Raw genomic sequence first — 25426 nt, 5'->3', positions numbered from 1 at the left:
GTCGGTATACTGGGCCTGGATGCACCCCAAGTCAATTGGACTTGCAGAGGACTATGGTCTGATACCGTGCGGGCCAGGTATTCAGCGTGGGTTACATGTGCTAGTGCTGTGTTTCGAGCAATAGTCGGTATCATATATCAATGCGTGTGTCAAGAAGGGAGGAGTAATGTGAATATACTAGTTTTGCCGGGTGTGTCGCGCTCCAGATATCTGTCAGTTGCATCTGTGTGTCCCAAATCGTCTCCTCTTAGTTAAAGGTAATTTCTGCAGGAGTCCTGTGAGGAGCACGTTGTAGGGAATAAGGGGATATTAGAGAAGAGGAGGGAATGGAAAGATGTTGCCTGGCAGGGTGAGCATTACATGCTTCCTTTATGCCTTTGCTGGAGATCAGGCAAAGACTGCACTTCCACTCTTTCCCGGTGCTATTTTATTGGCTGGATTTTCTGGATGGCAAAACCGGGCCCTATTTTTCAGCACCCAGAAAATCCAACTGCCGGAACACAGGATCTCTTATAATTGTGCTTATCAGAATTCCACACTGAAGATCCTCTCCGCACATCTTATAATCAAGGTCTTAGCATGGATAAACAAGCATTGGAAATGCAATAGGTCTCGCATTAGAAAGTTGGAGCTATTGGTCTTGTAAATGACAAATATTTTATTTATGTGTTGGTTTTTAAAATAGCTAAATGGATAGCTTTGTCATTTACAATGCCAATAGTTATAACTTTCGCGAATGTGACACCTATAGCATTTGGAATGTAACATGTTTTGTATTTACGTGACTTAGATGGCAGCTCTGGTCGTTAGGCCACATCTCTAGAGAGCACAAGAGTGCAGCAGGGGAGAGAAGCACAGAGAGGGAGCAGAGAGTGCAGCAAGGAAGAGAAGCACGGAGATGGAGCCCAAGAGTGAAGCAAGGGTGAGATGCACGGACAGGGAGCCTGAGAGTGCAGCAGGGGACAGAAGCATGGAGAGGGAGACAGAGTGTATCAGGGTCAAGAAGTACGGACAGGGAGCCCAAGAGCGAAGCAAGAGAGAGAAGCAGGAGAGGGAGTCTGAGATTATAGAAAGGGAGAGAGTTGAGTATAGAAAGGGAGAAGATGAGTTTGGGAGAGAGTCATGAGAGGTGGAAGGAAGAGCAATGGAGATAGACCTGGGAAAGGAGTAACCATGGGGGAGATGAAGATGAGAACAACAGGGAAAAACTAGCGGTGTTGACTAATGCCGAAATGGTATAAATGATGCTGTGTTAGTGCTCATTGACAATCGTGTGTACCTTGAGGAGAGATGGGAGAGGGGAGGGGAGAGAGAGGAGACAGGAGAGAGGAGAGTTGTGAGAGGGGAGAATGGTGAGAGGGTGGAGAGTGGTGAGAGGGAGGAGAGTGGTGATAGGGAGGGTAGAGTGGGGATAGAGGGAGAGGTGAAAGTGATGGGAGAGTGAGGAGTGAGGGGAAAAAGAGAAGGGAGGGGAGAGTGATGGTGAGAGGGGAGAGTGGTGAGAGTGCATACTGGTGAGGTGGGATGAGAGAAGATAGTTGTTATAGGGGAGAGTGGTGAGGGGAGAGTGGTGAGAGGGGAGAGTGGTGAGAGGGTAGAGTGGTGAGAGGGGTGAGAGGGCAGAGTGGTGAGAGGGCAGAGTGGTGAGGAGAGGGGAGAGTGGTGAGGAGAGGGGAGAGTGGTGAGGAGAGGGGAGAGTGGCGGAAAGAGGGGAGAGTGGTGGGGAGAGTGGTGAGGAGAGTGGTGTTGAGAGGGGAGAGTGGTGGTGAAGGGGGAGAGTGGTGAGAGAGGAGGAGAGAGTCAGGCCTGGAGAGAGTGAGGAGAGGGGTGAGTGAGGAGAGGGGAGAGAGGGGTGAGTGAGGAGAGAGAGAGGGATTGGAGAGGGAGTGTAGTGGTGAGTGGTGAGAGGGGAGATGGGGAGAGGGGTGGGTGAGGAGAGGGGTGAGTGAGGAGAGGGGAGAGAGGAGTGAGTGAGGAGAGAGTGGGATTTGAGAGAGGGAGGGGAGAGTGGTGAGAGGGGAGAGGCGAGGGGAGAAAGGGGAGAGAATGAGGGGTGAGTGAGAAGAGAGGGGGGAGGGGAGCTTGAGGAGAGAGGGAAGATGGGAGGGGGGAGAGTTATTTTCCACTTTTCAAAAAGCCTTTAAAAACCTTTTTTTATTTGCACCTTTCTAACCAGTCCTTGGTTCGAGGGCAGCTAAGGTATGCACTTCCTGGAGACAAGCATATGATTTATGAGGTATTTGTGCTTGACTTGATAGCCATGTTATTGCGTCTTTTATCAGTTGCTGGAAACTTCCCTGTTATGGAGCATGTAAAATAATGAAGAACAAATGGTGGTGTAACATGTTTCAGGAAGTCGGAGACTGCCCTCCAAGCCTATTCCATTCTACTTTTCGTACGAATGTGAAGAGCCTATATAGGCTCAGTTACTTAAAAAAGGTTTGTGACTTGCATTATTTTGTATCCAGGGAGGTCTTATCAATAAGGTGTGAAAAAAACGCACTCCAACTGATTGGGGGGGCAAATGAATGGACAGGAGTTGTACATAGCAAGTAGATTAGCTTGTATAATCTCACATTCGTTCATGACAATTTGCAAAACATGGAAGTGTTTGGATTTTTCTTTTCAGGAGGTGTGAATTTATCACACGGCGGTAGTTAATTGCCTTGCAGCAAATTAAAATATTGTAAACCGCTTTGCAGTGTACACAACATAGAATCGAATCCTACCTTTGGCGTGTTTTATATGTCTTTCCCCACAAATAGGCCCCAGGAGTCCCTGTTCCCACATTCAGAGCTCGTTTAACAAGAGGCTTGTAAACTTCCCGAGTGGTGGCGAGGTTTATATTGTTAGCAGTACTCTTTAAAGTGGGTTGACTGACTATTTCCTCCCTGGCATATGTTGTCTTTCCTAGAACTGGCAATAAAGCGGCTTATACTATGAAGCCCTGTGGAGTCAGAGACTCGTGGACTAGTTCGCGCCACCAACCCGTTTAATAATTTATTTACCGCACAGATAGCGCCGGGAAGGAGCGTGGGGGCTGTGCCCCGGTTTTTATAGCTGATGCACAGAGCGGTTTATAACCGCTCCAGAGTTCGTATCACTTTGGTGTGGCGTCTCAGATAGCAACACAAGGAACCACGGAGTCCCACATTTCTAGCATGACAGTGGCTTAATATAGGATTTATTATATAAACGAGCTTGTGGGTTTATGTATGTACCAAACGTGCAAGAGAGTCAATAAACCGGTTCTGAAAGGCTAAATTGCAAGTTGCAAGTTCGATATTTTCCAAGGTTGTGATTTTTTTATTTCGCTCTTGAAGTTCCGTTTATCCACACGTCCTCGCCTAGCCTTGAAAATGTAAATACGAGTTTCTCACCTTTTAAAGGTCATTGATCTAGAGAGGGGGGTGTGTAGGAACAAACTGCAAAGTCAGACTGTGCCGGGAAGAGGGCGACCACATATCTGTTAACTACAATCCAATACTTAAGCAGCGCTAGAGGGAAAGGTAGTTTTACACGGCGGGCAGGGGAGAGGGCCGAGCGGGGAGAGGGCCGAGCGGGGAGAGCGACCTTATCACGATGAGGGAAGGCAGAGAAGGGGAGGGGGGAGGAGAAATGCGACACAGCGGGCAGGGGAGGGGGCCGAGCGGGGAGAGCGGGGATGAGGGTGTTAAGCAGCAGGGGCCTTTGAAGTGAAGCTAAGCTTCACTTCAAAGGTGTGGGAGGAGTGCTGCTGGGGAACAGATGGCGATTTGATGATGTGCACGCGCATTTTAGGTCAAATGACCTAAAAGCACACGGGCACAGCACCAAATCGCCAGTTGGGATACTAGTTGGGTAAAGTCTGTTTAAGTCGCTTTAGTCTCGCTTCTCTCAATGCGCATGCGCATTGATAGGTCACGAGACATAAAAAAAGAAGCAGGGTATGTAAAGTTTGCCTCTTCTGTATTTGCCATGATTTGGCCTATTGTGTGGTTTTGAAACAAAATAAGGTAACAAGAAAATCCTGTGATGCTCAAACAATGGAATTCCAGTGGAAGAAGACAAACAAATCCTTTTCTAGAAGTGGTAAGATCATATCATTCTTTATATTAGAGCCTCTTCTTCAATTTAGACCATAGGATCCGCCCATACTGCACCTTTCTTAAAATAGAGCTGAACTGGACTTACAAACCTTGCCCAAGACGGAAAGGGTCACACGTGCAGGGCAGAACTATTTACATTGTGACAACTGGTTTTAGGTCTCGCCTGTCGATGCGCATGCGCATCGAGCAAGCGAGACTATGGGGGCTTATCCACTCTTTATCCACACTGCAAGGAATCGTGGCGATTCCTTGCAGTGCCCGTGACTTTTAAGCTCAATGTGCATGCGCATTGAGCTTAAAAGCGCGTGCACATGGCCCCAGCCGCCTGCCTTGCCTACTCTCCCGCCCCCTCACTTCTTGATTGTACGGCCGCTAGGCCGTGCCTCCCCTACTCCTCCTCCTACTCTCCTCCCCTCCCGTCTGTTCCCGCACTCCTCCCACACCCCCGCTCCGCCCCCTCACTCTCTCTGCCCGCCCGCTCTCCACTCTATCAGGCAGCCAGCCGCACTCCTCCCACACCCCCGCTCCGCCCCCTCACTCTCTCTGCCCGCCCGCTCTCCAGGAAGTAATGAAGCATGCTCGGGTGAGCCAGAAAAACACATGTCGGAACAGTTCTCGACTTCCGATTTTGGGCGGTGCACTGCTGACCTTCATTTACAGTTGTATATTGCTCGAGCTCGGCACAAAGGCATTGAAGTGCTTTACATGAGCACTATATTACATTACATTACATAATTTCAGAATCATGTTTAAGGCATGGGGCGATGACTCGATGGATGCTAAGCGGATTTTCCCTTTGTCACAGTGCTTTTAATGGGCAGGACGCCTTCCTCCAATCAAACGGCGCGCTCACTTTTCAAGACAGCCGGGGAAACCCCAATCAACCTCTTTCCACCGCCGCCATTCTCTGATTTTACTCCCAAGGTGCTCCGTGTCTGAAACAAACACAAGTAATTGCCGCCACTTCATTACTAGCGGTTCACACTCAACCTTTCATCCTAAATGCGCACCATTACGCTGGGATATATATATGTCAATAAAAACGAAAGAACTGCTATCCCAAAACGAAGACACCCGCATTAACCCATCCATCACTTACTGGACATGCTTTGGCCCGCTAGTCGTCCTTATGGTTACCGTCCCATCCTTAATATATGCCGTTATCTATTTCAGACCCTGGTATCATTTTTGAACACATAAATATGTCTACACGTTTTTCATTTCACAACTGTTATTATCAGCACAGTAATATTCAAGGGCAGTGTTACAAGTTCGCTTTTTTATCGAATGTATATTTTAATGCGGCCTCTTCTCCACAATCTTATTTTATCCTCTACTCCACTGTAAAGCGCTTTAACGTGGACTTCACACAATCCGCGCTATACATAACCGGAAATAAATACATTAAAATAAACAAGGGAATGGGTAGCATATAGGGCTACCAGTTATTAATGCCCCTCTACCACCTGCCCCTCCCCCGCCCAATTGCTTCTCTCCTTAAGAGAACTCACTGCACAGGAAAACAGTGCCAAGCCCCCCAGGGGGCCTGCGTGCGCGTGCAGCAGCTTTCACGCCAGGCCCAGGATGACACGCCTTCCTCCAATCAAACGGCGCGCTCACTTTTCAAGACAGCCGGGGAAACCCCAATCAACCTCTTTCCACCGCCGCCATTCTCTGATTTTACTCCCAAGGTGCTCCGTGTCTGAAACAAACACAAGTAATTGCCGCCACTTCCTTCCCACCATTGTCCGCATCAGCGCTGCTGGAGGGGGAGGGCTTCTGCCCTTAAACCCCGCGTTTCTTCACATGTTACTCTTCCGCAGCAGCGTTTGCTTGTCAACGTACATTGGTTTGTTTCTCAGGAAATACTTCAAGGGTGTTACTATCCTTAATTTTCAAAACAGGGCATTTCTGGCACGAATTTTACATCCTGGCGTGCACCTCGACGCACGGTACAAAAGGAGTGTCTGTGGCCCAATAACAATTATTCCCATCAAGTATACCAATATAGACACCCCCATTACAAAACTGTGGATGTCACATTCCATTTGACTAGTATTATTACAGCACTGCGAAATGTACATGAGAAAAAACACTGTTTACCGCCTCACAGACTGCATGTTACAATGACCCTACATGTCTTCTAAGAGTGGGAGGCCTCTTCAAAGGGAGATTTTCTTACTGCACACATTTAACCCCTTGTTTCAGTTGGTAATTCACATTAGAAATTCCCTACCAAACCTCGAAGTGAGCATTCATATTCTACTTTAGGGTAATAGAGTCTACACTCTTTTTCTACACAATGGTGCAACCCGATTGAACCTGTTCAAGCTTCCATGCACTTGGCACCGCCATCTTTGAAGATTGCCAGGGCATTCATGCAACCCCTTACCATCCTTGTAGGCTGCCACCAGGGCATGGATCTGCTCATTGGTCCGTGAGGCGAGGATTTCAATCAAGCACTTTTCATCTGTGCCGATGCCCTGTTAGGAAGAAAGGAAGCAAAGTGAAGCCTTGGCGTGACCATCTTGCATCAGGGCAATTATTTAGATATTTTCTAATATAGAAATCCCCCTCTCAATTTGAGGAGGACCTTCAAGAGCCTTTATCCTGCAAAAAAGAATATTTCTATGAAAGGGCTGGTTTATATTCAGAGCATGTAAGTGGGCAACAGAATAGAAGGATCTAAGAGAAAGACAATTGTGTTAATGGTTAGAAACTGACAGAGATACAGAAAGGCTAGTGGAAGCACTGAAAGTACCAGGGAGGGAGACACAACAAGACGAATGACATTAACTCATCAATGTGTGCGATGTACAATCGGAAAAAGCAGCAGCATTTATTTCTGCTCACTCATTTACCCCAAATGCTGCCAGGTTTCAGACAACCTACACAAAAGTTCATATATAATTAAGGACGACATAAACACAACAAGTTGTACGATGCCAAAGTTATGCTTATTTTAGGAAGTGCTTGTAAAATTTTACTCTGTATAAATGGGGAGGGGGGAGCAAACCCCACTATGGCCTACTCCTCCTGGACAGGGCCTAAAATTGCTGCGTGTTTGACAATCCCTGCTGGTGGGTGCCACCTCTAAGCCCACAGAAATCATATTTTAATTAGGGAATAGTGCAGGAATCGTCAATGCATTTATATATTGATAAAACTTTTGGTAAAGTATTCCCAGTTCCAAACAAGGGGTATAGTAAACAAATTCAAAAACACATTTCTTGGTATTTTTGTCTTCTCATCATTTGTTGTTGCTGTATTTCTTTTCAGTGGTTTAATTTCTCAGGCAACACATGGAATAGAGGAGTTAAACAAGCAGCTGAGACCATATAACTATGGATCATTCAGCACGAATATGTGACATTACAACGCATGCGATTACAGCGCAAAACTTTACCCCGACTTTCTGTCGGGGGAGCGCTGGAAGTTGGAATAGATTAATTTTCTATTCCAACTCCAGTGTGTGCAGCAGTAGGGAAGGTGTTGGAGTTAAATCCAACACCCACTGCTGCACACCTTTTGCTCTGCAACGGCATGCGATGTCATGGCATGCGTTGTAAGGGTTGCGTCGAAAAGGCTGTTTCCCTTCAGTACATTTAACACAGAGATCCAACCATGAATCATTCATGAGCACTTGGCACACTGACAGAACTTTCTTACCGCAAGTGAATCCTTTATCTCCTTGGCATCGAAGTATGCTAAAGGTCTCATCAGACCCACAATGAGCCGCTCAAACTTTCCTGTTAGCTCGTACTTCAGGTCATCAATTAGATCCTAGACCAAGATGAAGACACAAATTGGGGAATTTGTAAGAGATGGTAGAAAGTTACTCATTGGCTTGTGAACATTTAGGTAAACATTTTTCGTCTCAGAGTATTGACAGTAGAGTGTTTAGTTAAGTCTCAATCACATGGCCAGCAGCATTCATGGCCACCCTCCAAGGATGGACTACTTGTTAGAGACATCAAGGACCTTATTCAGAGATTGGTTGGTAGGTTACACCTCCAAAAATGAGATAGATATCCCGTCCAGTTTGTTACAAGTGCATTATATCATAGCACTTGCAATAAAGCGGATAGGACATTCATCATGTAGTGACAGAGTAACCCATTCATCAAACTCTAAACCAGGTCATAAGTGTCAAAATGGTATTGTTCGAACTGACAGCCTTAGGGTGGTCTTCTCCAAACTTTTTGCCTGCTTGCCTAATATTTTTGCTGATTTCTTGTTGCTGGTCTTAGGACTCTAAGCACTTTACCGCTGCTAACCAGTGGTAAAGTGCATGTGATCCTTCTCCTAAACATTGTTTGATTGACGTGCTCACAATTGCCACAGTTAATTTACCTTTAAATCCCTAATACAGTGCACTACATGTGCCCAGGACCTGTAACTTAATTGCTACTAGTGGGGCTGCAGCACTGCTTGTGCCACCCACTCAAGTTGCCATTAGGCTTAAACATGTATCAAGTGCGGAGCCTGAGTGTGCCGTTTACACTGCCATGTCTACTTAGCATTTAAAACTCCTTAAGAAGACTTACACACCCTTTTTATTACATAAAATTCACCCCTAAGGTAGTCCCGAGGTAGCCCATAGGACATGTGCTTTAAAGTTTTACCTGTCCTGGTAGTGAAAACATCCACATTCATTTTTAACTACTGAGAGGCCTACACCTCTCCTAGGTTAACATTGGGGATTCCATATTACATTTTATACGCTATAATTCCTAATTGAGAGAAGGTAGAGTTATCATGTTTAGTGCCTATGGAAAGGAAATGATTAAGGCTACTGTAGAAGACTGCTGCCTTGCTGTGCTGCCCTACTGACTGCTGCTCTCTCTGACTGGATATGCATCACTTGACCCAGAGTGACTCCAGAACTAGCTTACTAGCCTGCAGCTCCTAGAAGATTCAGGGACCACAAAATCTTCCATCCTACTCCTGTACCTAGTTCATTGAAAGTTGACCCAGGTGCTTGATCCAGCAGATCCGGCGCATCCTGTGCTGTGAGAGCAGAATCAAGGCATCACTGCTGTTGCGGGAACAGAACCTGCGCATCACAATCAGAACCAGCACATCACCATCGGAACAATGCCATCAGATTAACCGCATTGCAGCCACTTCAGAAGGACAATCAATGTATCTCTTTGACTGCGTGGAGAAACCCAGTGCATCTTCTTTGGAACTGTAATCCCCCTATTTCTCGGGATCGAGGATAACGGCAAGAATAACCCACGGAAACAAATGTACTTCTATGTGCTTGTTTATTGCTCACAATACACATAGAATAGGGAAAACAAAAGAGAAAAGAGCGATTCAAGTCTCGCCATGTAAGGTCTCTCATACTTTACCCATCAGCCGTTGGCTCCTAGTTCTTAGAGCCGTGATCCAACCGTCCTCTGCATGGACACCGGTCCCGGTGTCCGGCCAACAGAGGACACTGTGCAGAGAAACGGCCGAAAATGCAGATCGTAACGACTGATGGGGGAGCACGCTGAGGAGTCCTCTATAATCTGCAATATACCTCGGGAACACCAAGCCAGGTACTCCACCGATGGTTCAGGAACACTAACCGAACAACCCAAAACAGAGACGCAGCAACCACCTCCTTTGGTGGGCGTCTCTGTTCCTGTCCGTCTCGGGAGCGTAGAAACCAACGCTCGACCAAGACTCCACTGATGCAAAGTGAAACAAGCAGCCGCTCGCTTCCGGGTAACTTTACCGTAGTTCCAAACTGCGATACTTACTCCAACGTCGAACTAGACACAGCTCCGTGCTCCCGTGAACACTGGACTAGCGGGACACAACGGACAGCCGCTCTGGAATCAAAATATTCAACAATGTCCCTTCGGCCCATGCGCCTTAAGTACTCATTTCCGGGTGCGTGACGCACACGCTTGGCAGTTCCTGAGCCTTCCGTGCCGGGATCTGTCTTCTGTACGGAGGTAGAGTTCAGCGCTCACCCACGCCCCGTAGATCTTGACAGTACATCCCCCCCTTATCCGCTTCTCCGAACAGGCACGGCGCTATTCGGGTGTCTCTTGTGGAATGCCGCAACCAACCGTGGTGCGTTGATGCCAGCCTCGGGTTCCCATGATTGTTCTTCTGGGCCGTATCCCTTCCAGGCCACCAGATACCAAAGCTTGCCTCCCCGCCACTTGGAGTCCCGAATCCCTTCGACTTCATACTCCACATCGGCGTCAACCGACACAGGAGTCGAGGGCACTCGATCGCCTTTAGCGGCCGGTTTCAGGAGGGATACGTGGAACACCGGATGGATCCTCAAGTGGCTAGGCAAACATAGGCGTACATTCACAGGGCTGAGGCACTTGGCAATGCGATACGGACCTATGAATTTAGGGTGAAACATGCTTCGCTTCCGGAAACGTAGATTCCTTGTGGACACTCACACATACTCCCCCACCATGTACAGAGGTCCCGGTCTTCGCTTTTTGTCCGCTGCTGCCTTGTATGACTTTTTGGCTGCCTCCAGACATGCACGAGATCGCAGAAGTGCGTCCTTGATGTGTGCCACTCTCCTGGCAGCTTCTGGCACTTGTAGGACCCTTGCCGGGTGAACGAAAGGTAGGAACCTGGGATGATGACCATAATTGGAGTAAAATGAGGAGGACTTGGTGGAGCTGTGGGTAGCGTTGTTGTAGGCGATTTCGGCCAGCCATAGGTGATCTACCCATTCCTCCTTTCCTTGATCCACAAAACATTGCAGATATTGTTTGAGGGACTGGTTAAGGCGTTCCGTCTGCCCGTCCGTTTGCGGGTGATAGCTGGTAGACAAGGCCGACTTGACATGCAACGCCGAACACCACTTCTTCCAGAACTGGGCCGTGAACTGCGAGCCTCTGTCAGATACGATGGTGGTGGGCAATCCATGCAACCGTACCACGTTTTTCAGTAGTAGCAAGGCTAGCTGGCCCGCCGAGGGTACTTGTTTGCAGGCTACGAAGTGCCCCATCTTAGTGAGATAGTCCACAACCACCATCACTGCCGTACAGTTCTGGTCCTTCGGCAACCCCACAATAAAGTCCACGGAAATACTCTCCCATGGTTTGCTGGGCGACGGAAGAGGCTGCAGCAGGCCCTGTGGTCTGCAGTGGTCCTGTTTCGCTGTAGCACACACAATGCATTCCATCCCCCATCTGCGAACATCCGACCGCTTCGAAGGCCACCACAAGTGTCTTCCTCGACTGGACACGGTTTTCTCAAACCCCAGGTGGCCCGCGCATGGCGACGTGTGGCACCAAGCAAACGCCTGCTTCCTCAAGCGGGGAGTGGGTATCAGCAAACGGTTGCCGTGCAACGGCATGCCGTCTACCATCTTCCATTCCTTATGGCACAGTAGCCATTGTTTCCATGCAAATGTACGGATTCCGTTCTGGACACCCTTTAGGAACTGGTCAGGCTGTACAGCCCCTATCACCGCACCCGGCGGGATGATTGAGTGCACCGGCGCAGGGGGTGGTTCCAGAGCAGACGATTGACGGGACAGTGCGTCTGCTTTCCTGTTTTCCGAGCCGGGCCTGTAGGTGATGTGGAAGCGAAACCCTGAAAAGAAAAGCATCCACAGCATTTGCCACGGTGACAGGTGTTTCGCTGCCGTCATGAACTGCAAGTTGCGGTGGTCCGTGAACACCGTCACCTCATGTCTGGCCCCCATCAGCCAGTGCCTCCACTCCGCAAAAGAGTCCCTTATGGCAAGGAGTTCCTTCTCTGCAATATGATAATTTCTTTCTGCAGGGTTCAGCTTTCGGGACATGAACGCCACAGGGTGTAACACCCCAGAGTGCTGGTGACGTTGCGATAGTATGGCTCCTATGGCCACCTCGGAAGCGTCCGCTTCCACCACGTATGGTAATTCAGGATTCGGATGAGCCAAGATCGGCGCAGAAATAAAGGCTTTCTTCGGTTTTACAAAGGCGTTCTGCGCATCTGCGGTCCAGATAAAGGGCTGCGCCTTCCATAACAACTGCGTAATAGGGGCCACCAACCCCGAAAAGCCATCGATGAAGCGGCGATAAAAATTGGCGAACCCAATGAAGCACTGTACGTCTTTCACCCCCTGTGGTGTTGGCCATTCTTCCACGGCCTTGACCTTGCGTTCCGCCATTTCCTGTCCTGCTGGACTCAGCATCACTCCCAAGAATTCCACTGATGTTACGTGGAAGTCGCATTTGCTGAGTTTGCAAAACAGCTGGTGATCTCTGAGCCTCTGGAGTACGGTGGCCACGTGGCGTACATGGTCCTCCTCAGTGTTGGAATAGATGAGGATATCGTCTATGTACACCACTACGTACTCATCCATGATATCTCTGAACACCTCATTTAAGAAGTACTGAAAGGCCGCAGGGGCATTGCAGAGCCCGAACGGCATGACGAGGTATTCGAAGAGGCCGAAGCGGGTCTTAAACGCTGTCTTCCACTCGTCGCCGTCACGCATCCGCACCAGATGATATGCCCCTTTGAGGTCCAGTTTCGTGTACACCTGGGCCTGTTTTACCTGTTCCAGTAGGACGCTTATGAGCGGCAGAGGATACCTATTCTTCACGGTGATTGCGTTCAACTCCCGGAAGTCTACACAGGCCCTTAACTCACCATTGGCCTTCGGGATAAAGAAAAGGGGTGAAGCGGCGGGAGACTTGGAGGGTCTGATGAACCCTAAACCCAGGAGTTTGTCTAGATATGCGCGCAGGTGGAGATTCTCCGGTTCTGTTAGCGCGTACAACCTGCCGCTTGGGATGCTAGCACCTGGAACCAAATCAATCTGGCAATCGTAGACCCGGTGCGGGGGCAGGACTTCAGCCCTAGCTTCATCGAAGACGTCCTGGAAGGCACTGTAGACTTCGGGCAATACAACAGCTTTCTCAGCCGCTGTGGCCACCATGTATTCCCTTGCTGCACCGGATGTGTGCACCGCCTGCACCCCACAGTGTTGGCTGCAATGCGGTGATGTCATCCTGATCTGGTGGGTAGCCCAATCCACAGTCGGGTTGTGTTTCTCTAGCCAGGGCAGGCCCAGGATGATCCTGTACTTTGGAGCCCGAATTATGCTAAAATCGATGCCCTCTTCATGTTCATCTCCATATCTCACCGGTAGCACACCGGTGTGATGCCCTATGGGGCCTGTGACCAGTCGTCTTCCATCCACCGCATACACATCCTCAGGGCGTTCCGTGGGTACCAATGTGATCCCCAGCCGACCCGCTTCATCTTGGTCCATAAAAACACCAGTGGCCCCGGAATCCACCATGGCCTCTACCGCTTTCCACAATCACGGACGTAGTGTCCCTTTTTGCCGCAATACAGACATAGGCCTTGTTTACGTCGGGTTTCCTTTTCCGTAGCGGTAAGACTGGCCCGAACGGCCCCAATGTCCATGGGCTCAACTTTGTTAGAGACGCCGCTTTCTGAAGCCCCTGGCGTCCCTGGGGAGGGCAGGATTTTCCCTCGCTTTTTGTGATCTCCTCTGCGTTCACCCAACCGATGATCCAATCGTAGGACCAGAGCTATTAGCCCTTCACATGTCTTGGGCTGGGGGTCGATTTGTGCCACGACATCCTTGAGCTCTTCGCTCAACCCTTGGTGGAACACGGCTATTTGCTTTGACACTGGCCATTTGGTTTCCGCAACCAGTCTACGAAAGGCGTTTAAGTAGTGTACCACGTCGTGGTTGCCCTGACGTAGTTCAAGTAGTTCACAATCAGCAGTGTAAGTATCGGCACGTCGATCGAACACTTTCATGAATTCCTCACGAAACGCACCCCAATCGCATAGGATGGGGTCATCCCTGCTCACAAGAGGCACCGCCCATTGAGCCGCGTATTCAGCAAGGTATGAAATGAGAAAGGCCACTCTGGCTTGACTTGTGGGAAATGCCTTGGGTTTGCAGGATAAATGTAATGCCACCTGAGTCATGAACACCTGTACAGTTTCGGGGTCTCCGCTGTACCGTTCCGGATTGGCTAGGGGAACAGCCACAGGCATCTCCACTACTACCGCAGGGGCGGTAGGCACGGTGGCACTACCTGCATCGAAGGGATTCCTCTGGGTAGCATCAAACCTGGCCTTTAGATCCGCATTCTCCTGCCTGGACGTTGCTAGCTCTACTTGGACTGCTGCCAAGGCTGCCACCACATCGTCCAACATGGCCGTGTTCTATTGCCTCGATCGGGAGACGATTGTAATGTTGAGGTCGAATATTATGTAATCCCCCTATTTCTCGGATCGAGGATAACGGCAAGAATAACCCACGGAAACAAATGTACTTCTATGTGCTTGTTTATTGCTCACAATACACATAGAATAGGGAAAACAAAAGAGAAAATAGCAATTCAAGTCTCGCCATGCAAGGTCTCTCATACGTTACCCATCAGCCGTTGGCTCCTAGTTCTTAGAGCCGTGATCCAACCGTCCTCTGCATGGACACCGGTCCCGGTGTCCGGCCAACAGAGGACACTGTGCAGAGAAACGGCCGAAAATGCAGATCGTAACGACTGATGGGGTAGCACGCTGAGGAGTCCTCTATAATCTGCAATATACCTCGGGAACACCAAGCCAGGTACTCCACCGATGGTTCAGGGCGTCTCTGTTCCTGTCCGTCTCGGGAGCGTAGAAACCAACGCTCGACCAAGACTCCACTGATGCAAAGTGAAACAAGCAGCCGCTCGCTTCCGGGTAACTTTACCGTAGTTCCAAACTGCGATACTTACTCCAACGTCGAACTAGACACAGCTCCGTGCTCCCGTGAACACTGGACTAGCGGGACACAACGGACAGCCGCTCTGGAATCAAAATATTCGACAATGTCCCTTCGGCCCATGCGCCTTAAGTACTCATTTCCGGGTGCGTGACGCACACGCTTGGCATGCCGGGTCTTGTAGTTCCTGAGCCTTCTGTGCCGGGATCTGTCTTCTGTACGGAGGTAGAGTTCAGCGCTCACCCGCGCCCCGTAGATCTTGACAGGAACCAACACATTTCGGGACTGGTGCTTTGTCCTTGGAATCGATATGTCACCATCGTTGTGTGGAGAAAACCAATACATCTCCCAGGCGCAGCAGGGGCAGGTAAGAGCGGTAGGGTGGGGCCGTGCGGTGGGGGTAGAGGCGACTGACAATGAAGAGGGAAACTTACATTAAAAAGAATGAAAACCACCCACCTTGTGCTTGCCGCATCGCTGACTCTGCGATGCGGGAAGCGCAAAGTACGTGTTTTTTTATTACGTTTCCCTCGTTGTCCTCAGTCAACTTCACCCCACCCCACACACCCACCCCACCACTCTTACCTGCACTGTCCATGCCTGGCATCTCCTTGACTGTGGGAGCAACACCAAGGCAGCACATGGCTGCACCCCACATCTTGCTGTTTGGGACCAGGATTATGGAACACCTTTGCTCAGCGCGTCCTGTGTGGGTCATGCTCCATATTGGGTGGCCTGAACTCTTGACTTTGCCCCAGCCCAGAACACACAATTAACTCTTTAGCAGCTTACTGCTTCTAAGTGCTATTTTTGCAGTTAATCTTTAAAAATTCATATCTTCACTTCCACTTAGTTTTTTGTTGTTGTTTTGATCTTATTTTATTAATAAAATCCTAACCTATTTGTTTAAACTGGTGTGAAGTCGTTTTCTGGTGTTTTTACAGTGTTAGTGTTTGATGTATTGCACAAATGCTTTACACATTACCTCTTAAGTTAAACCTGTGCCAAGCTATTAGAGGGTGAGCACGGGTTAATTTATGGTGTGTATCTTACTTACCCCGACTAGGATTGTGGTTCCTGCTTGAACAGGGTGAATACCAATGCCAACCTGAAACCCGATTTCTAACAGGGTTGTTCAAATTTACATAATAATGATATATTAATCAATATGTATAGGTTCCTTTGCTACACATACTAATCAATCCCCAAAGATTATATTAGTTTAGATAAATTACATTTCTGAATACCTTGTAGTCATATTTCAATCATGATCAATATTCTATGCTTAAGGAATTTCCGGTAAAGACTGCATTAGTCAATTCTTTAAGGTTATAATAATAATCCATACCTTCCCATAGATCTGTTTGTATGCCTGGGTAATTTCCTGCCGCTGTCGATTGCTTCTAGAGGTGATTAGGTCAAGGATAGCTTCTTTGTCACTTCCTGCAATACGGATAATACAGACATGTTATAAGGAGAGGGAGAGCGTAGAAGAAGAAATAGAATTGAACCGAAAAAACTATAGTGCAAAAGAATAAGAACAAAAAACGTGTGTGAGCATGAAAGAAAGAGCAAGTGCTAACAAGTGAGCAAGATAGTAAAGGGCCGAAAAAAGAGAAAACATAAAAAATATTAATAAAAAAGGAGAAAAAGGGATGCTGTTGGAGAAAGAAGGAAACAAGCAGGAAATAGAAACAAAGAAAAAAGAAAGAATGAAAGAGAAGAAAGAGCCAGGAGAAAAAAGAAAAGGCCAACGTAAATGGGACAAAGACAGAAGGACATCAAAAGATATAGAGGAACAGGGAAGACAGAAGGATAGGAAGAAGAAGAAAGGAGAGAGATGAAATGAGAGAAAGAAGGACGGTGAAAAAGAAGGAAGGATTGCAAGAAAAGGGACAATTAAGAAAGAGGATGCAGATAGAAAGAGAGAGAAGGGTAGGGCACACGAAGAAAAGAAAGAAAGAAGAAAACAATAATAGGCAGTGAGACACAAATACAGGAAAAATAGTATGGAGAAACAATGATAGAAGGAAGGGGAGAGAAGAAGTCCCAGAGGGAAGGACAAAGAAATGAAAAGGATGTATAAAATGTATATGTTGTAGCGGGTTAAAAGACTTGACATATCTCAATCATCCCCTCCCGTACCTAGCCCCTTCATAGACTTGTACAGCGCTTCAGCATCCTGGTCTGGATCAAAGTTAGGGAAATCCTTCACCGATCCTCTGTACCTTGCACCCTAACAAAGAGAAAATGGCCATGTTAACGAGCAAAGACAGCGAAACAAAACCAATCTCCACACACAGTATCTTCCCGCAAGTACATATAAAAGCATCACACCACTATCCGAGCCAAGCTCAAGTAGAGCGGAATGCCTCCGGCAATTAAGTGACAGACCTGCTTATTTACCATTACAGCTAGATCCCACTGAAGACCTCAGAAACGGATCAGGTGCTTAGTAGAGGAAGCATCGGCAGAAAGATGGATTACTCAGAATGAGGCAGTGTTTTGACAACTGAGCATCCGGTGATGCCATATTTTTACATTCTTGCAAAAGTGCATAAGCCTCAGCGACCCCCTCCCGGTAGACCCATTATCTCCGGGTTAGGATCGGTCTTAGAACCGCTTTCCACTTTCGTAGATTTTTTTCTTACGAACCATTGTGCAGAAAATGCCTACTTACCTTCAGGACACGAAGGATGTTCTTACAGTTCTTCCTGGAATTGAATTTGATCCCGAAAGAGACCTACTGGTCTCTTTTGACGTAGAGTCCCTATATGCCTCAATCCCCAAGGATGAGACTCTTGAAGTAGTTACATCCATCCTGGGGGATAATATTGGTGACACTATAACACCAGTACCGTTTATAATGGCCCTAGCTAGGTTGGCCATGAAGGACATTTTCTTCCGTTTTGAAGATACTGTGTACCTTCAGACCTCTGGAACAAGCATGGGCAGCGTTTTCGCGCCGAGCCTAGCTAACTTGTACGTGCATTATTTTGAACACCAGCATGTGCTCACACCCACCAACCCTTTCCACACATCGATAAGATGGTGGAAGCGTTACATCGATGATGTGTTGGTGGTGTGGAGAGGGAGTCTAGACGCTATTAAAGAATTCCATCTTTGGTTAAACAGCAGGAACCAATACCTGAAATTCACTGTGGAGGCACACAAAGTCAGACTGGCATTTTTGGATCTTTCTATATATGTTACACCTACAGGCTTGCAGAGTGAACTGTACAGGAAACCCATGGCTAGAAACTCCTTGCTTTTATATGATAGCCACCACCCTAAGTCCTTACGGGATAACCTACCGTATGGACAGTTCCTCCGGTTACGGAGGAACTGTTCTAATACTGAGGATTTCAGAACCCATGCCAATAATCTGACAATACAATTGAGGGAGAGACACTACCCAAGGTCACTCATAAAAAAGTCTCGGAAGAGAGCAAATAACAATAACCGTGAGGCACTTTTGGAACCCCCGGTTTTGAAAGATTCCACCAGCAGACTTACTTTTGTGAGCAACTTCAACATCAGGAGCAATAACATCTAGAAAATACTGAGGAACCTTTGGCGGATTCTCAATCAAAGCAATGACCAAATCGCTCGACCGCTCTTTCCTTCAAAAGAGCAAGCAGTATTCACGATCATCTAGTGCCTACTCGCCCGAAAGAGAATCCTAAGAGAGTGTTGGGTACCCTATGGAACCTTCCACCGGCTGTGGGACACCACCCCTGTGGTAGTTGTTCAGTTTGCGCGCAGACTAAACACTCCACCCAGATAGACATAGGTACCGACAGTCCCTGGTCACAGATACATTTCAGTAACTGTAATAGCGACAATTTGATCTATTTGCTAATATGTTCGTGCTCCATCAGATACGTTGGTATGACTACCCGCAAGGTACGAATACGCATGTTAGAACACAAAAGTTTATTTCGCTGCAAAAAATCCATGACAAGGCTAACCAGACACTTTCTAGAGAAGCAACATGGAGAAGCAGACTTTCAGTGGACTGTCCTAGAGAAGCCGTTTATACCTTCACACACAAGCGATGTCTCTAGATATCTGTTCCTGAAAGAACAAAAATGGATTTACAAGCTTCATACAGACACTGAGGGACTGAACAATGACATACCCTGGACTTCATTGTAAGGTCCATGACTGATAAGTTTGGGAATCAGGACGAGATGAGGATATATATTACGGCCGAATGAATCATATTAAGCCCTGTATAGAGGAGCTAATCCTCCGGGTATATGTTAGCTATTATTTAACACCTAGCAGACACATGCACCATTATTTTTAGCAAATGCACTTCATGACATACTGTAAGAGAGCCTCTAATTATGACACCATGTAACAACAGGGGCTTAATTTAGTCTGGGGTTTGTGGATCTAAGACCCAAGGTTAATAACGTCCTGACTACTTGAAGGACGTTGTAAATGTTCCCCTGGGGTGTGATTTGTGCCTACTGTAGTTGACCTTTTTGTAAATAGTGGAATTTAATTCCTTTCATATACGCTGGCTGTCGCTTTATATATAACGATTAAGCTCTAGTCAACACTGACCAGCATCCTTATTATCATATTATACATAGCTTTAAATGGGTGGGACAAACATACATAGACAGCACGATTAAGCGAAGCGCAGGTCGAGTCTTTATAAAGCCCTCGAGTAGTTCAGCTGTGGGCAAGTGTTTTTCTCAAGCTGTCTGCATAAGTCCTTTAATTGTGTGATGGTGGTCAATCAGCCTGAGAAGCTAAGGCACCATTCTATTCGATCTGAAATACAATAAGTGGTGAAGAGACATGTCAGAACTACAATCGAGGACGTCATGACGTCATCTTGTAGTTCCGCGTATTCAGAAATATTTGTTGGAGATTTATGAGCATCCAAGGCTCAGGATAATTTCCCCTGTTGTTGATGCACTTTGTTATAACCACAGCCCATGAGTGGGAAGGGAACATTGTTTTTGTCTGCAACATCGATATCGAAAGAACGGACCAACGCGGAACTACAAATGTGACGTTCTGACGTCACTTTGTAGTCCCGCGGTTGAGTGTAGCCCCGCGATTGAGTGTAGCCCCGTGATTTACAGGCGTTGCGAGTATTGCGGCGCCGTTTCTGAAAGAGGGTTCACTGTTTTGAAAGGTAGGCACAACATTGATGATGACAAGTCCTTAACAGAGATTGTACCGCATTGAGGTACGATATGGCATTTGAAATGTGGGGCATGCCGTGAGACACGGTATGCATGCACTCAGCAAAGTAGTTCCTTGAACAGACTCGTGATAAAAACGCCGAGTCCTCTCCGTTCGGTGCCTCCCCCAAGTCTCAGGAGTGAGCTTGAGGTACCAACAGAGAGGTAAGCTTGGAGCTGCTGGGCATAAGTAATGTAGGAATGAGCTGGGCACAAGTAATTTAGGAATGAGAGAGTAACTCTCTATTTACAAAGCCAAAGTGATGGGTGAATAGAGAGAATACCAATTTGTGGAGTGTGCTTGATATTTGGAGATCTTCAGGGCTATGTAGATGAAAGCCTATCGAATTTTGATAATAGCACAAAGGGCGCTTAAGACACAATTTAAGGCATAATGATACAATTTAGATGAATTATGAAGGAAATGTGTGTCATTCAAATGGGGACACCTAGAGATTGAGTGGGTGTTCTGTGACTGTATCTTTAAGTGGAGGAAGATGACACAAATAACAGAAGGGATTTGTTGACATTAGTAGGATCTGCTAAAGTAGCAGCTGCATGATGTCTCTGCTTTCTGTTTGCATCTTTTTTAATCCATAGAGCGGGGCCTCGTAGACCTGAGCACGGTCCAGGTGAGGTGAGGTCCTTTCCCCCTGTCAAAACGGGTGAGCAATAATGAGTAATTTACCTAGAATATGCATTTGGGAGCACTTACGTTTGGGAGCTAGTGAACACTCTAACATTACACTAATATCAATGAGTATATTTTTTCTATATAGATTCATAACATTGTATTGACACTGAGGATTAATGTATTAAGGTTGGTACAGGTTGTATCGTTTCCAACCTTAATTATTGTTTTTGATTTGTTCACATTATTATTTGATAGCAGTAGTAACATTTTGAGAGCAGAGGCCCTGATGAAAGCCGAGGGATTGATTTCCCGATAGGCAGAAACATGTTGGCCCATTTTCCGACAAATATTTGTTGATACTGTCGCCTGCACTGCTCTGGTTTTTAATTAGGGGATATGCCCTGCTATGTAATAAAGTTTGATTTTTGAGGACACATCATCCTATTTTAACTCACCACATCTGTTTTGTTGCACTGGATGTTCACTTTTTTCACAACCATCAGAAATCAGCTATCAAAAGGCGGTTCATTGATATGCGTGGACCTGATCCAATACTATTAACTGACTGTGTGGCAATTAGTCTCGATGATCAAGGGACTAGCCTATTCACAAGGTGGACAGCCAGATGATATGCCTGATCACTAAGTCTCGTTTGATGGTAATCCACTATTTTGAAGGTATGGATCCTGTCGACCAGGTTTGAATATATTTTGTGTTTGTTGAATGATTTATGAGTTGCCAAATTGGTAGGTGTTCCCTGTTTGGAAGGTTTTCTGTGGTGACCTGGGTACCTTTTGACTTGACAGTCTTGCAAGACAGCCTAGTCAGACTAGCTGACTTCCAGACCCCCTGTGTTCTTTTGTGTTGATCATGGGGTGAGTGTAAGCCATTCCGCACGGAATGTCTGGTGTTGGCAACCACTTGGACATTGGACACTAGTGCAATGCAAACAGAAAACACGTGGAATACAGAGTCAACTGATGAGCAACATCGGGTGATCCGGATAAAGTCCAGAGGACAGCCAACATGCAAACAGAAGTGTCCGTGAGTCGCAGTGCACTGGGCTGTGGACACTAGAGATGAGCGTGCTCATGTGCAGAAAAATTCTTGGATTTTGTCCTTATGATTTATTCCTGATGCAGATGCAGTGGGTTATGTCAGACCTGCATCATCTTCACCATCAACGTCTCAGGGACCCCACAGTGTTTGAGGTGACATACCTGCGTAACCGCTCCACAGCACAAACATAGTCAGCTACGGACAATGGCCTGCAGTGCACGGAGTCACTGGCACCTGGAGTGCTGAGCAGGGTAACAGGTCGATGATGGCAGCCATGACAGGCCTAAGCAACCACAAAGTCTGTCAGGACCACCGCTTCAACACTGGCAGATGGCATTTGAAGGTGGTCCTTGCGGTGGTGGCGTGTGCCTCCTGCGGCGATGCATCGTCCGAGCCGGTCTAGACTCATTTTGGTGTGTGAGCTCTGGTGGGATGCATTTGGGCCCGGAGGCTCCGTGCAGCGCAAGGCCACAGAGTCATGGCGTTGATGAGCCCAAGGCCCATGTTTCAGGGGCCAGCCTATGTCTCCGGAGAAGGGGTCCCGGACTTGACCAGCACATAGTTAGTGGCCCCGGTTGCACTGCGGCCGGCACAGGCACCCAGTAACGGGACCGTGACTTGCGGTGCAGTCAGATGGGCCATGCGACCTGAGCGGGTAAGCATCATTGTCCGAGGTGTATGTTTCTGAGTATTTCGGGGGACAGTGGAAGGTGTCCTCCAGGGCAAGACACCAAAAGGTTTGATTTTATCAGGAAGCAGCAAATGAAGGAGTGGAATACGATAGCCCCTTGCCACCACCAATTCAGTATCAGCCATATGGGGGTGAGAACTACCCCCTAGTCCATAGGCTCTGACGCCACCACTGTTCGACCAGAGAGTGTCCATGAATGTCGGGGAACAGACTTAGTGGCACCGGGCTAAGTGGGGATGCTGACTCCGATGAAGCCGGTACAGTAATATGGCTCCACCATTGCTGAATCATGACTCTCTGACCTACTGGACCACAGTGTTGGCCGTAGGCAGCGGTCAGCAGTGGCCCACAGCCACGTGTCTTTGGCTCGCGATGCACAGCGCTAGTGACACCAGGGCAGTTGTCGGTAGTGTACGAATATCTCCGTAACGATGATCCTTTTCTCTCCGCCAAGTTGCAAGGCAACATCCTCTTAGGCCTCCCCTTGCGTGCAATAATGTGTAATCAGCCTTTGCACACTCAAAGTTTTATTCCAAATCTGTGGCCTACTCAAGCACACCTAGGCCGAGAGCAGTGTAGGCCGGAGGCAGCGGACAGCACGGGCAATTCACTGAGTGTCGCCGGTATAGGTTGGTGGCCCCACCGGCCTGCGTAGTTCAGGTTCAGTGGCACCACGTGTCTGGTCACTTCCGTGACTGTGACCCGCCTTTCGTCTGGGCTGAGCTGCATCTTCCTCTTTTCCTCTCTGTGAGACCTATTGGTCCGCAGGGTTGTCCTGGTCCCTCATCCACAGTTCGCCGGATGGCATTGGACAGGGTTTGTGGCAGTACAGCTCGCCAGATGGCGTTTGGACAGGATTTGTGGCAGCACGGCTTGCCGGATGGTGTTGAACAGGGTTTGTGGCAGCAAGGCTCGACGGATGGCGTTGGACAGGGTTTGTGACAGGATGTGTTGCAAGAAGCACATATGGCACTATGCTTCACTGATCGAAGGGAGTCTCTGGCTTGGAGCTTACACTGGCAAGTTGTGGGCCCTCCATGACACACGCGGTGTTGGATGCTGATCAGTGTCGCCTGGCTGCGTAGGGTCGTGCCTGACGGGTTCGTGGTCCAGCGGGCCAGGGTATTTCAGGCGTACAGGATCTCAGACAACTCCGCTAAAGAGGATGGCGTCAGACTCGTAGCGGGTGGGAGGCGCCACCCTGGCAGAGACGTTGGGCTTTCCGGAAGAGGTCAACGCCCAGGGCTATGTGCTTTTTATTCACATCCCTACACTGGCCTGGCATACACCTTTCCATCCCACTCTGCTCAAGCTTACTGGTGGAGCGTAACAGGCAACGTTTCCGCAAAGACCTCCACTGACTGCGGTGACATGGTTGCATCCACTGTCCACTACACTCCATTCACCAGAGGTGTATGTCGCCATGATTATGGGTGTGTTCTGCATACTGCGGTTTGTTCAGCACTTCGCAGCCACTCTTGGCATTGTGTACTCTCCCAATCATGGTTCTACTGCCTCCTTCACACAAGCCTGGTTGACACCTCTCTCCACATTTGGCTATTGTGTGGCTGGGGTGGCATGCCATTGATGGCTCATGTTCACAGCTTGCCCAGGTTACCATTGTGAGTTGTTCTGTCGTGTCTGGTGGGTGGGCATGTTTTCGTGCATGTTGGTTGTGATTTTGTGACGTGTGCATTGCCAGAGTTGTGGATTGCATGGTTGTGGAGGTGAGGTGAGTGGGGTGTTAATTGGGAAGTTGCAAAGGGGCTGTGCATTTCTCTTTGTGTGCTCCAGAGACGGCTGGTTGCTGTTGGACTATCGGAGAGTGAAGGGATCATCCACACTGGTTGTGTATTTGGAGGCAACATTGGTGAGGGTCCCACGGTGTTCAGATGTTACCTGCACATTGTTGTGTGACGTGTGCTTCCTGTTGCGCTGATTGTGTGCTGTGTCACCAGGTGGCACAGGTGGGACATGTGTGCAGTGGATTGCCCCCTACATGTGCGTGCATCCGGCTATGGCGTATGGTCCTTGCTTGGTCACCAGCGGTTCCTGCGCATTGTGTTGGCCGTACGGGGACTGGGGTGCCAGGTGGATGGTGATGTCCAGGATAGGCATTAGGGGCTTGGATGTGGCTGGCTGTGAGACTCCGCCAACTCTGTCGGTGTTGTTTGGAGTGTGCCAGGGGCCAACAGGTGGTGTGCAGCCAGCAGCTTGATGTGGGGTGAGATGTTGGTTGTCAGCTTTCAGCCTGTAGTGGACAGTGACATTGCCAGATGTTGTGCCTGTGAGGCAGGTGCATTTCCTGGGGGGCCGCTGTAATTGTCTGCGCTGTCCCTGTAGTTGCTCCATGGCATCTGTTGCCCTTCCGATGACTCCCTGGGCAGGGCTTCCTATTGTGGTGCAGGCTGCCGTCCGACTTTACACCAGGTCAGAGCAGATGTAAAATTCCTACTGCTAACACGCCTTATTGCGTGTTTTGTGTTCTTATCACCGATCTGTCTGGTTGTTGTGAATGTTGAGGTGTGGTGGTGTCGCAGTTTTAGTCACGGGAACGGCTACTCTGCATCTCATTAGCGATAGTTGCGGGGGTCCTCTATGGTGATGTTTTTTTGCGGGTATCGCGGGAAAAGTGGAGCTGTGGGCTGTTAGCACCATCTTGTGAATGGTGGGGTAAATTTATCACGACTTTGGCTACGACAAATTGCAGTTAATTCCGCGATGGCTCCTTGTGAATATGCCCCCGTGTGTATGTGTGTGGGAGACACACACACTCACTATGCAGCAGGCCTCCTGTCTTAACAAAGCACCAATGCTCTTTGTCAGAGCAGTCCTTACACCCACTGACGTACTGAACTCAAATGGGCCATTGATTGTATATGTTGCACACCAGTCATGACCAACACGGGCCATGCATTGTATCTACAACATGCATGCATAAAGCTCTATGTGCTATTTTATCCCAGATGAGCAGTAGTGAGGCCTCTCGCAGTAGACTGTAACTGAATGGAAGGACAGCTCAGAGAGAGA

At 48.2% G+C, this 25426-nt stretch overlaps 1 protein-coding gene across 4 annotated transcripts in view; it reads right to left on the bottom strand.

The window, feature by feature from the left end:
* ANXA6 (annexin A6) overlaps positions 1 to 25426 on the bottom strand; it is a 184281-nt gene that overhangs the window by 95273 nt on the left and 63582 nt on the right. For all 4 annotated transcript variants that reach the window (XM_086931283.1, XM_086931285.1, XM_086931282.1 and 1 more), the window contains exons 3-6: positions 16951 to 17041; positions 16154 to 16248; positions 7758 to 7871; positions 6481 to 6571 (exon numbers count right to left, since the gene is read on the bottom strand). In XM_086931283.1, the coding sequence (XP_086787409.1) occupies positions 6481 to 6571; positions 7758 to 7871; positions 16154 to 16248; positions 16951 to 17041 (391 nt within the window). The remainder of the gene's footprint in view (positions 1 to 6480; positions 6572 to 7757; positions 7872 to 16153; positions 16249 to 16950; positions 17042 to 25426) is intronic.

The sequence above is a fragment of the Lissotriton vulgaris genome, chromosome 7, assembly GCF_964263255.1.
Source record: "Lissotriton vulgaris chromosome 7, aLisVul1.2, whole genome shotgun sequence".
In the NCBI taxonomy this organism is placed as follows: Eukaryota; Metazoa; Chordata; class Amphibia; order Caudata; family Salamandridae; genus Lissotriton; species Lissotriton vulgaris.
The sequence above is the reverse complement of the archived record's forward strand: the minus strand, read 5'-3'. Positions and strand labels throughout refer to the sequence as shown.